Source organism: Dromiciops gliroides, chromosome 4 (genome assembly GCF_019393635.1).
Source record: "Dromiciops gliroides isolate mDroGli1 chromosome 4, mDroGli1.pri, whole genome shotgun sequence".
NCBI lineage: Eukaryota > Metazoa > Chordata > Mammalia > Microbiotheria > Microbiotheriidae > Dromiciops > Dromiciops gliroides.
The window spans coordinates 211106047-211120116 of NC_057864.1; the positions used below are offsets into that span (position 1 = coordinate 211106047).

Below are 14070 nucleotides of genomic sequence, written 5' to 3' on the forward strand. Positions count from 1 at the left end.
TGGATCAACTTACAATCCTACCAATAGCATCCAAGTTTTCCCACATCCTTTCCAACATCCAACATTTTTCTTTTTCATTATATTTGCCACTCTGATAGGTGTGAGATAGTAGCTTAGAGTTTATAACCCCAATTTTCGAAGAAGGGAAAAGAACCAACTATGGACCAATGAGCTTGACTCTGACTCCTGGTGAATATTTTGTTTTAAAAATACTGAAGGGGCAGCTAAGTGACCCAATGAATAGAACACCAGCCCTGGAGTCAGGAGGACTTGAGTTCAAATAAAGTCTCAGATACTTACTACCTGTGTGACCCTGGGCAAATGACTTAACCCTGATTGCCTCAAAATATATACATATATTGCATAAACATCTAAGAAATTAAATGGTAATCATAAAGATGACAACCACTGTTTCTTGACAATCTGGTTCTATCATAACCAAACATCAATTCCTTTTTTGACAGGACTATATACAGCCAGATTTTAACTAAGTGTGTGACAAAATCTTTCAAATTGCTTTAAGACAAAATGAAAATATATGGGTTAGAAGATAAGAGAATTAGGTAACTTTGGAACTAGTTGAAAAGCTAGACATACAGAATAGTCTTCAATCATATGATGTCAACTTGCAGGGATCATAAATTTAGAGCTGGAGGCCCTATAGAAGTCATATAGTCCAAATCTCTCCATTTAATATGAGAAAGGCTAAAAAGAATAAAAGTAGAAGTATTCTTTAAATAGATTATCTGACGACAAATTCGGTGCTCTTTCCACTGTACAACGAACTTCCTCCCTTCTAGTGAAGTGACCCAAGGATCTTGTTATAATTAACATTGTTATCAATTGGTAGTATAGATAGCATAAGTATAAAACCTACAGGTCGAAGCTGGGAGGGATAACAAATTGTCTGGCAGGATTCAAAAAAGATGTTGGAAAGCTAAAACACTTGGCCAGATTTAAGAAGATTAAATTAATAGGGATAAAATTTTACACTTGGCTTCAAAAAAATTTCACAAATACAAAATAAGTTAGGCATGGTTAGACAATAGAACACCTGAAAAAATGATTTAGCGATTTTAGTAAAATAATCAGCAGCAACACCATCAACAACAATTAATATTTACATAGCCAGGTCCTGATCAGTACAAAAGGAACCTCATGAAGTGATCCTATGTATTCTAATTCACACTATTCCAAGATATAGTTATATAAAATTTGGTCATTGGTACCTACCCAATAGGAAAGAGCAAGTATTTCTATAGTGCCTGTTATGTGACAAGCACAGAGGTCTTTGACAAATATTATGTCAGTTGTTCCTCAAAACAACTCTGTGAGATAGATGTTGTTATTATGGCGGGATGGGGGGGCGCGGCCGAGGGGCTGCAATGAGGGTTAAATAACTTGCCCAGGGTCACAAAGCTAGTAAGTGTCAAGTGTCTGAGACCACATTTGAACTCAGGTCCTCCAGAATCCAGGGCTGGTGCTTTATCCACTGTGCCACCTAGCTGCCCCCTATTATCCCCATTTTACAGTTAAGGAAAGTGAGGTAATTGCACATATATAACCTTTATCTGATTGCTTAACACCTCAAGGAGGAGGGTAGGGAGGGAATGAGAGAGGGATAGAATGTGGAACTCAAAACTTTAAATAAATGAATGAATAGATAAATAAATAAGTGGATAGATGAATGAATGGACAGACAATAGATAGATAGATAAGATAGATAGATAGATAGATGGAGCAAACTGAGGTAAACAGAAGTTGAGCGACTTGCTCATAGTCACACAGCCAGTAAGTGTCTGAAGTCATATCTGAATTCATGTCTCCCTTACTCCAGGCCCAGCACTCTTGAATACAAATAATACAACCACTTCAAAAGTTTCATTGTATTAACTGGGAACTAGTTGTGTAACACATCACGGTTTTCAAAGCAAATATATTATTTCATTTCAAGTTCCCTGAATTAACAGTGAAATATTTAGCCAAGAGAGCTAACGAGCAAATGGAATAACATATACACAATGCTTTGCAAACCTTCAAAGCATTTTGTAAATGCTATCATCAACATCATTATCATCATTATTATTAGAGGCACAGTGTCTAATAGTTTAGGTCTGCTGTGTTCTGCCCCAGAGAGCCCATATCTTTAATACTGTATTCAGTTCTAGCCACCTTTTATAAAGGAAATTGTTAGATTAGTAGTAAGCATTCAGATCATGAAGGACCTTGAGATATACAAGAAGCTGTGGAAGGGCCACAGAATGTTCAACCTCGAAAGGCTAAGGGGACATGACAGCTGTTTTCAAATACTGTAGGGTTATCAGATGAAAGAGAAATTAGATTTGTTCTGTCTGGCCAAAAAGAACTAGGAGCAAGGAGGAGAAGTTTCAAAGAGGCAAACTGATACTTGATATAAAGAAAACTTTTCTAATAATTAGAACCACAAACAAGAAGCAATGATTATTAATATAGGAATAATCTCAAAACGGAGTATCATCAAATGATTAAAACATAAACAAAATACTGAATTAGAAAGATAAAAATGAGAAGCCCCAGTGTATAATAAAAATAGCTCATGCAAAGGGCAAGCCATTGATTTCTCTTAATGAGAAATGAATAAAAGTAAAGATAAAGATTGTCACTATTTTTCAAAAAAGTTTAACTGATTCAAAACAATTATACAGAAGAGTTGTCCTAACAAGGGGACCAAAAGAACCAAAAAATATCAGTCACCAAATATCTTATAATTATAGGGACATGGCAGCCTAGGGAAACAACGTCTTAGAATACAAGTTCATTGGCAAAATGTCATGGAGTAGAAAAACAAAAGATAAGAGAGCAACGTTCCCTCACCTAATAGGGAAAAGGGAAAGGGGAGGTGCATGTGGTACTAATAAGTATATAGAAAATACTACATGAAGCCAAGCAAGATCATCTCAAAAGCACTGATTTAAAAAAAAAAAAACGTGGAAAAACAACAAATAAATATGAAACAGGAAAAAAAATCACCAGTATTTCTATGATTATTCTCATTAACAATGACAATAGAATCACTAAATTTGACCTCACCAATTCATTATCTGCTTTATTATGTAAATTGGCCAACAAATTTAGGATTAAGTCAAAAATGGATCAAATCAAATATATATGATGATGTAGGTGATACAATTTTAAGGCACTTAGGAATTTTTAGGTTATCACAAACTGAGGAAGATTCTATAAGGATGGAAAAATTGATGGAAAAAAAACTATACTTGAAAAATAAGAGAACTACCAAGTTCTCAGTAATCAGTGGGTATTAAACTCAAATAGAAATGGAACCACTAATTCATGCTACATAAGGATTCCTGAGGGCTGCATATTTACTTAGTTTTTAAAAGTAATGTTATAAGGGGCAACTAGGTGGCACAGTGGATATAAAGCACCGGCCCTGGATTCAGGAGTACCTGAGTTCAAATCCAGCCTCAGACACTTGATACTTACTAGCTGTGTGACCCTGGGAAAGTCACTTAACCCCCCATTGCCCCACAAAAAAAAAAAGTAATGTTATTTATGTTTTGATGTACTTTTATTTATTTTTGCTAAATAATTTCCATTTACATTTTAATCTAGTTGAGGCTGCACTCAGAAGGGCTGCAGGCTGCATGTTTGACACCACTGTCATAAACTACAGCAGACCAATTTTCTTAGTCACATGAATGGAAAGTTATAGAGAATAAAATATTACACTGTGTTAACTACTTGTTGATTAAAAAAAAAAACAATCTAGGGCAGCTAGGTGAAGCAGTGGATAAAGCACCAGCCCTGGATTAAGGAGGACCTGAGTTCAAATCCAGCCTCAGACACTTGACACTTACTAGCTGTGTGACCCTGGACAAGTCACTTAACCAACACTGCCCCACAAAAAATGAATGAATACATAAATAGATAGATAAATGAATGAATAAATAAATAAATAGTCAACATCATAATAATTTTTTTAAATAAAAAAAACAATCTGACTATTGATAGCAGTAATTGTAGAAACAAGGAATAAATCATATTTACATAGCTTTCATCACAACTGTGTGAGGTGGGAAGAAAAATGTTGGAACTTTAAAGGTTCTCGTCAAACAAGTTGTCATTGACACATTTGTTAAGATTTAAGATTCCATGACAGATTCAATAATGGAAATAACTGTTCAATGATCTATTACATATAAACATCAAATAAGCCATCCAACAAAGTGATGAATGGTTAGTAAAAAAAGTTCATCAGTGTTAGAGGATGCCCAGCCTACGAAGTCCAAATAGAGGGAGGATTCCCTATTCGCTGAGAATATTTGAAAATGCTTCTTTTTACAGATGATATTGCTGATAGCATCAATCTGAAGAACACTACAGCACCTTTTTTTTTTTTTGCGGGGCAAAAGGGGTTAAGTGACTTGCCCAGGGTCACACAACTAGTAAGTGTCAAGTGTCTTAGGCCATATTTGAACTCGGGTACTCCTGAATCCAGGGCTGGTGCTTTATCCACTGCACCACCTAGCTGCCCCCAAGTACAGTACCTTCTTAATGAGACCCATGGTCATTCAAAAGAGATGAACCCAACTAGTCACATAAGAAAAACAAAGTAACAAGTTGTAGTACAATTGTGATGGAATACTAATTGCTATAAGAAATAATCTGGGGGCAGCTAGATGGCGCAGTGGCTAGAGAACCGGCCCTGGAGTCAGGAGGACCTGAGTTCAAATCCGGCCTCAGACACTTAACACTTACTAGCTGTGTGACCCTGGGCAAGTCACTTAACCCCAATTGCCTCACTAAAAAAAAACAAAAAACAACAACAAAAAAACAAAAAAAAACCAAGAAATAATCTGCAGGATACTTTCAGGAAAACCTTAGGAAGACTTAACATGAACTGATACAAAGCAAAATGAGCAGAACCAGAAGAACATTTTACCCAGTAACAATAGTATATTATGATCAACTCTGAATTACTTAGCTAGTCTCAGCAACACAATGATCTATGACAATTCTGAAGGAATCAAAATGAAAAACACTATTCACCTCCAAAGAAAGAATTGATGGAGTCTGAACACAGATCAAAGCATACTCTTTTCACTTTCTTTATTTTTCTTGGTGTGGTGGGTTTTTTTGTTTTGTTTGCGGGAGAGGGGGGTGTCTGGTTTGGTTTTTTGTTTGTTTTTTTCACAACATAACTAATATGGAAATGTTTTGTATGACTACACATGCGTAAACAAACTGCTTGCCCTCTCAATAAAGGAGGAGGGGAAGGATATAACGAGAAATTTAGAACTAAATTTTTTTTAATTAAAATTAAAAATGGTTTGTACATGTAATTGAAAAAAAGAAAAGATTTGTAAAAAGCAAAAGTAAGGAACTCATATCTAGATAGCTAGACTGTATTTTTGTTGTTCATTGTTTCAGTTGTGCCCAACTCTTCAGGACCCCATTTGGAGTTTTCTTGACAAAGGTACTGGAGTGATTTGCCATTTCCTGCTCCAGCTCATTTTACAGATGAGGAAACTGACACAAACAGGGTTGAATGACTTTCCTAGGGGTCACATTGCTAGTAAGTGTCTGGGCCAGATTTAAACTCAGCTCTTCCCGACTCCAGACCTGGCACTGTATCCACAGAAGATAGGCAAAGGAAGAAGACGCAGGTACACTTCTAACAACAAGAAACGACAAAGAAAAAATTTGTTTAAAAAACACATGAATTCAAAGCATTATTACTTTTGGGCTATTGACTTTAATGATAAACAACCCTATACACTTCAATACCCTTGCCATCAATGTAATATAGAACAACACAATAAATGATGAAAACTTATCTTTACTTTGCTACTATCTGATAACTCACTGAAACTCTACTGCAGATATCACATTCTACACATAAAAATGAGGGATTTGGCCTGGTATTCATAGCAACCTGCTCCCAAATAAAAGGTTAGGATTTTGGTTAGACTGAATCAATGACATGAAGAGTAAAAACAAAACAAACAAAATGCTCTTTTACTAAATACAAACAGATGGTGTTATGAAATTAAGTCCAATTTCACATGGCCTAGAAGCAAAAGAAAATGAAGATGGAAGAAACCTAAGAAAGTAGTCTGTCCACAGTATTATTGTATTATTCCATTCTTAGCTGAAGAAGTATCCAAGCACTGATGAATGCTGATATGACCAACGTGAAGAGACAAAGTTCTTCCACTGATCCTGTCCTCAACAGGGTGAGGTGTCATAATGTTCCAGGCTTCAGTCTCCAGGTTCCCAACCACCTAATGGAGACCACTGCACCAACTAGAGTCCACAGAAATGATAACCCACTTCCCTCCCCCTCACAAAGGACAGTCTCACAGGCCATCCAGATGGCCTATGGTCCAACTGACAAAAAAGACCATTCCAACCCACAACCTGCAAGGATGTTACTAGAAACTGAGGCATGGGCAGATGAGAGTAAAAGTTTTTAGCAACAAAAAGTCACATATCAGAACCAGAAGTATTTAATTGCAATTCTGCTCCAAAACATTTGCAAAAGTATACATAGGGGGCAGCTAGGTGGCACACTGGCCTTGGAGTCAGGAGGAACTGAGTTCAAATCTGGCCTCAAACACTTGACACTTACTAGCTGTGTGACCCTGGGCAAGTCACTTAACCCCAATTGCCTTACCAAAAAAATAAATAAATAAAAAGTATACATAGAAGAAGATGCCATGGGTTTATAATCCTTTGTTTTGCAATTTGTCCCTGAGCTTGAGATGGTATCTCCCTTGCCTTTGATCCACCATTTTTCTCTTATTTCCCTGCTCTTTAGCTTCCATCTCTTACACAGGGACATACATCCCTAAGAAGACAAAGCCTCACCTTCCAACCAAGAGTGTAACGATCCCAAATTTCTTTCAGGTATTACTGTGCTGACCAAACAAAAGTCTAAACCTGAATGACTTCCAAACCCAAAAAAATCCATCCCCATTGTATATTCAAGTTAATTTGTGACTCTGGAAGGAATATGCAAGTACTGCCAGCCATCTTCCCACCTTTATTTGGACAAAGTCTTTGTACCGCATGTGGTGTTGGCTCTCCTCAAAACCTCCCACTTCCACTGGGTTACATGCAGGGGTGTACTGGAGCCATCTTCAACTGACTCACAAGCATAGATTTTTTTAAATTTTCAGTTAAATTTATACCTCAGAAATTGGCAAATGCTATAAATGAGGGCTTAATTTATTATTTCATTGATTATCTAGATTTAAGTAATGGAGAAAATATTAATAATGCAGATTAAACTGAAGTGTGGTTTTCATATCTTTTTTCTCCAGGAGAACTAATTGTTAACAATTTACCAGCATGCCTAGACTAAGTGAGTTCCTGGTATGATGATCACTTGACTTCCTGTGTCCAGCAGACACCTAATTGCCTAAACCCCACCTTTTATAGTAAAAACAGAGTGGATTTGGGGAGCATGGACTCCTGATAGCCTATCGATTTTATAGAATCAGAATAGAATGTGGAGACCAGGAGAAAGGAGGCTTAAGGGAATGAGACATCATCCCTTTTTTCCTTTTATCATGGTATTTCCTAACCAGGATTCAAGAGGGTCAATCAACAATAGTCTCCCTAAAATCTCACTGTTGATCACTATCTCCTCTTGCATACTCTCTTCTCTCTAGGTTTCTAAGACATCACTTTGTCAACTGGCAATCACAATACCATGAAACTTATGTGAAAAACAGGTTTATTACAAAAAAAATAAACATGTATATGGACTCCAAAGAGTTAATTTTCCTTATAGAAGTTTGCATATTTACGACAGTACAAGAAAACAAGAGGCTAACAACCCTTTAACAATTCTCTCCTGGTTCTCCTCCTACCTATCTGATCATTTGCTTTACTAGATCCTCTTCTAGATCATGCCCTCTAACCTTAAGTGTCCTTCAGGATTCTCTCCTGGGCCCTCTTCTCTCCTCCCTCTATACTACTTCACTTGATGATCTCATTGGCTCCCATGGATTTAATTATCATCTCTATGCTAATGATTCTCAAATGTTCCTTTCCTGTACCAAACTCTCTGCTGACTTCCAAACTTGCATCTCCAACTTCTTTTCAGACATTTTTGAAAGTCCATTAGATATCTTAAACTCAACATGTCCAAAACAGAACTTCTTATCCTTCCCCCTAAACCCTCCCCAACCTACCTTCCCTATCACTGTAGAGGGCAATACCATCTTCCCTGTCCCTCAAGTTCACAAAATAGGAGTCATCCTGGTTTCTTCATTCCCTCTTCATTCTCTCACCCCACCATATCCAAGCTGTTTCCAAGACCTGTCAATTTCACCTTTGTAACAAATCTCAAATACAACCCCTTCTCTTCTTCAACACTGCCTCTCTGTGTACTATAGTACAGGCCCTTATCACCCCACACCTTGATTATTGCAATAGCTGCGGTGGGAGCCAATAAAGTGATTTTCCTAAATCAAAAATCTAACCATGGCACTCCCCTAACTCAATAAACTCCAATGGTTTCCTATTACCACCAGGAAAAATACAAGACACTATTGGCAGGGGAAGATGGGGTGGCAAGATGGCAGAGGAAAGGCAGCAACTTGCCTTGAGCTCTCCCCAAAACCCTTCCAAATACCTTTAAATAATACCACAAGACAGTTCCTGGAGCAGCAGAATGCACAAAGGACAAGGTGAAATAATTTTCCAGTCCAGCACAGGCACCAACAAACCAGGAACCACTGAATCAGAAGAAACAGCAACTACTTCTCGTACTCTCAGCCCACAGACAGTTAGGGAGACAAACAAGTGTTCAGAAGATTACAGAGGTCTCTTTCCAGGTAATGAGGCAGAACTCTGTTGCTCTGCCCAACCTCAGATCCAGGTTGCAGTCCTAGGTGCCAGTGCCAGGGAGTACAGGGAATACAGGGAATACAGAAGAGGTTGTGACTGCAGTGGAGTACGGATCCTCCTCACAGTTCCAGGGCACAAAAGAAGGCTTGTCGTTGTTCACAGACCAAAGTACAGGCCAGGAGAGTAGAAAACACTTCTCCTTATATCATACCACCTTGGAAGAACTGAAAACTCACATGTTCTTAGAAGTATCTCTGAAAACAGCTGCACAAAACCCCTGAAGCTAGGGACACTGTGCCCTCTACCCTGGAAGCAGAGTACTACTTTAACAAACAGTAAAATGTCAAGAAATTATCAAGAAAAACTGCCCTGATATTCTAGAGCCAGAGGGTAAAATAGAAATTGAAGGAATCTACCAATCATGTCCTGAAACAGATCCTAAAATGAAAACTCCCAGGAATATTATAGCCAAATTACAGGGCTCCCAGGTGAAGGAGAAAATACTGCAAGCAGACAGAAAGAAATAATTCAAGTATCATGGAGCCACAGTAAGGATAACAAAGATTTAGCAGCTTCTACATTAAAGGATTAAAGTGCTTAGAATATGATATTCCATAAGGCAAAGGAACTGGGATTACAACCAAGAATCACCTATCTAGAAAAAGTGAATATAATCCTTCAGGGGAAAAAAATGGACATTCAATGAAAAAGAGGACTTTTAGGCATTCTTGATGAAAAGACCAGAGCTGAATAGAAAATTTGACTTTCAAATACAAAACTCAATTTGCATGACTACATACGTATAACTTATATGGAAATGCTTGCATTGTTAAGGAGGGAGAGGGTGGGAAAAGAGGGAGGAAGAGAATTTGGAACACAAAGTTTTTAAAATCAGTGTTAAAATTTTTTTACATGTAATTTGGGAAAGAAATAAAATTCTAAGTAAATGGGGGGAAAACAAAACAAACAAAAACCAAATAAATACAAAACTCAAGAGAAGCATAAAAAGGTAAACAGGAAAAGAAATTCATAAGGGATTTTAAATGGTTAAACTATTTACATTCCTACATGGAAAGATGATACTTGTAATTCATAAGAACTTTTATCATTATTAGGGCAGTTGGAAGGAGTATATATAAACAGAGGGCACAGGTGTAAGTTGAATATTAAGGAATGATATCTAAAAAAATTTAAATTAAGGAGTGAGAGGAATTCACTGGGATAAGGGAAAGGGAGAGGTGGAATGGGGTAAATTATCTCATATAGAAGAAGCAAGAAAAAACTTATACAGTGGAAGGGAAGATGACAGAAGTAAAGGGGAGTGAGTGAACCTTACTCTCATCAAAATTGGCTCGAAGAGCCAAAATACACACTCAACAAGGTAAAGAAATCAATCTTACCCTGCAGGAAAGTAGGAGGGGAAGGGGATAAAAGGGGGTGAGGCAGATGATAAAAGGGACAGCAGATTTGGGGAGGGGGTAGTCAGAAGCAAAAAACTTTTGAGGAGGGTCTAGGTGAAAGCAGAAAGAACAGAATAAACAGCAGGGAGGAGATAGGATGGAGGGAAATACAGTTAATAGCAGTAACTGAAAAAAACATGGAGAACTGAGTCAAATTTATAAAAATAAACTGATAAATTATATGAACAGCTTTCAGATGAAGTAATCAAAGCTATCTATAGTTATATGGGAAAAACGTTCTAACTCACTATTAATTGGAGAAATGAAAATTAAAACAGTTCTGGGGTACTACCTCACATCTATTAGATTGGCTAATGGGCCAGAAGAGGAAAATGACAAATATTGGAGGGGATGTGGGAAAAATGAGACATTAATGAACTATTGGTGAGGTTGTGAACTGATTCAACCATTCTGTAGAACAATCTGAAACTATACCTCAATGGCTATAAAACCATGCATACTCTTTGACATAGAAATACTAGGTCTGTATCCAAAAAGAGATTAAAAAAAAACAAAAAGGAAAAGGACCTTTAAGTACAAAAAGTATTTATAGCAGCTCTTCTCTGGTGGCAAAGAATAGAAAATTCAAGAGATGCCTGTCAATTGGGGAATATCTGAACAAACTGTGGTCTGTGATTATGATGGAATACTACTGTACTTTAAGAAATGATGGGGGAAGCTAGGTGGCGCAGTGGATAGAGCACCAGCCCTGGAGTCAGGAGTACCTGAGTTCAAATCCAACCTCAGACACTTAACACTTACTAGCTGTGTGACCCTGGACAAGTCACTTAACCCCAATTGCCTCACTAAAAAAAAAAAAGAAAAGAAAAAAAAAAAAGAAATGATGAAGCAGGATGCTCTCAAAAAAAAAAAAAAAGACTTACATGAGCTGATGCAAAGTGAAATGTGCTGTGTACAAAGTAACAGCAATGTGTTAAGATGATCAGCCATGAATGACTTAGCTATTCTCAGAAATACAATGATCTAAAGAAATGGAGATTAAAACCACACCTATTTGAAAGGTCTTTGCCCTCAGAAGGTTTCTCCCACTAGACCTAGATGTCATCACGCTAAAGGTCATTTTAATATGGGCCACCCTCAGGTCACATCAACCAATGGAATTGAATGATCCTAGCCAATTAGCTTCGATCAGTGTATAAGAACCACCTGAAGAAAAAGATCAGAAGGCGAACACCATTTGGGGCTCACACACTAGATGCAGAAGGCCACTGGTGAGCACTCGCCTCTTAGTAAATATACTAGATAATATAGAGACAACATGGCACTAGGGGATTTCGACTTGGGTTAAATGCCATGCAGTCAACTCTTTACTAACATTTAATAAATGCTTAATGCCAAAAAAATAAAATGATCCAAGACAACTCTTAAGGACTTATGATGAAAAATGCTAACCATTCCCAGAGAAAGAACCAATGGCCAGGAGGGAGGGGGGGAGGGGAGGGGAGGGGAGGGAAGGGGAGGGGAGGAAGGGGAGGAAGGGAGGAAGGGGAGGAGGGGAGGAAGGGAAGAAGGGGAGGAAGGAAGGAAGGAAGGAAGGAAGGAAGGAAGGAAGGAAGGAAGGAAGGAAGGAAGGAAGGAAGGAAGGAAGGAAGGAAGGAAGGAAGGAAGGAAGGAAGGAAGGAAGGAAGGAAGGAAGGAAGGAAGGAAGGAAGGAAGGAAGGAAGGAAGGAAGGAAGGAAGGAAGGACAGAAAGAAAGAAACACTGGCCTCCTGGCTGTTCCACCAACAAGAAGAAACTCCATTTCTCCATTCCAGGCATTTTCTCTAACTGTACACCCCATCCTTGGAACACTGTCCTTCCTTGGCTTTAACTACTGGTCTCCCTGGCTTCCTTTAAGTCCCAACTAACTACATATTGATTGATTGATTGGGAAGGCAACACCATCCTGTCCAAATATAACCTCCTGGTCACCCTCCCAGGATAAGGCCAAGATGGATAAAAGGAGTCAGCACAGGGGGGAGTTATCTCCACTCCATTTCCAACTTCATTTCTAATAGTTCTCTCATTTCCTGGGGCATCAAAATTAGGCTAGGGTTAGGACGACTAGCAATGCCATGACCCTTCCCATCTTCAACAAAAAGTCTACCAATTGGCCCTACACCTATACATACTTACCTAGTCACTTGGTATTCAATAAATCGTTTATTCCATTTAAGCAAGCAGGAAGAATGCAATTTTAGAAAGACTTTTTTCGAAATGTCTTGACAACAAGAGGTTATCTAGAGAATGCTCTCATGCAAAATTTCCTGATGATGCGAGATAAACAAGGTAGTATGACTGCATCCAAGCCCTGAACCTGGACAAAAACCCTGGGCATACATTATTAACTCACTTTCAGGCCTGAATTCATTGTTATGAGTGAGCAAACAAAAGGAAAAGTATTCTCATTCTCAGAGCAACAATCTTGTCAATTTCAAACTCCAGTCAGCATAAAAGAACAGAGAATGAGGCCAAACTTTAATCCCATCTCTCTGCCAGGCACATTTTTAAATAGGAAAGTAGCATGTTTAGGGGGAGTTGGCATATTCTTTCAACTCATAAAGTATAATTTCCCTTAATTCAACAAGTGCACTTAAAGAAAAATGACTCTGATCAAAATACCCCAATTCGATAAGAACAATTAGGTATATACATCTCCAGTAAAGCAAAAAAGTCACCTTCCAAGAGAGTCACCAACCACCAAAGAAAAAACTTTGGGTTTCTATTTCAATTACTTTGGGAATTTATACAAGAAAGAAAAAAGAAAAAGACACTGCTAAATCTAATCAATTCACACCCCATTAAACAAATCCACCAAGTCATCCCACCACTTCCTGCTACTGCTGACCTACTCCTCCCCACCTAAACCAACACCCTTCCCACCAAGATTTGAGATCTATATTTCCATACTCAGCTCACCCTGAATTCAATGCCCCAATTATTAGGGAAATTAATCAATTCATCCTTGAAGCGTCTGCTCTAGGGGCCAACCCAATAAATTGGTTACTGTGTAGAAACTAGTTCACTTAGCCCTATAGTGATACCAGATCATCCCTCAACTTCATAGCCTACCCAGGCTATCTACCTCACCTCTCTGCCACCTACCCAGTGTACCCTTTTCCCTGCCTTTTCTACCTCCCCAGAAATAAAACAGTTTCCTGGTCACCTTTCCCTTTTATGTGCATCTTTCTTTATTAAAATGTAAGATCTTGAGGGCAGGAACTATCTCTTGTTTTTTAATATTTGTATCTCCAGCACTTAGCACCACTTAGCATATAGTAAACACTTAATAATTGCTTTTTTCATTCAATCACAAATTCTAGAAAGTTTTTATTTTAAACATACCATGCCTACAGTCTTCATCAGCCTGTCCATAGTTCTTCTGTAAAGCAAAAAAAATGTAAAATGTGTTATTTTAAAATTTTGAAGAGTAATACTTTGTTTCATAGGTTTCATCAAAGGAAGTAAAATTTTATACTTTAAAGTTTAATGCTGCAAATAATCTTCATGGAAAACAGTTAAGTGACATAGAGGCTGCTAGATACTACAGTGAATAGAGCATCACTTGTAGAGTCAGAAGATCTGGGTTCAAATCTGACCTACTAAGTGGGCCAAGTCACTTCAGTTCTGTTTCTGTCTCCGTAAAATGGGGATAATAATAGTATTTACCTCCCAAGGTTGTTGTGAGGATAAAAGAGAATGATATTTGTAAAGTACCTTGCAAATTTTGAAACATTATATTAAATGCTA

The 14070-nt window shown here is 37.9% G+C and overlaps 1 protein-coding gene across 1 annotated transcript in view; it reads right to left on the bottom strand.

The window, feature by feature from the left end:
- HELZ (helicase with zinc finger) overlaps positions 1 to 14070 on the bottom strand; it is a 272879-nt gene that overhangs the window by 198082 nt on the left and 60727 nt on the right. The window contains 1 exon segment of the mRNA XM_044001827.1: positions 13666 to 13702. Coding sequence (XP_043857762.1) covers positions 13666 to 13702 — 37 coding nt within the window.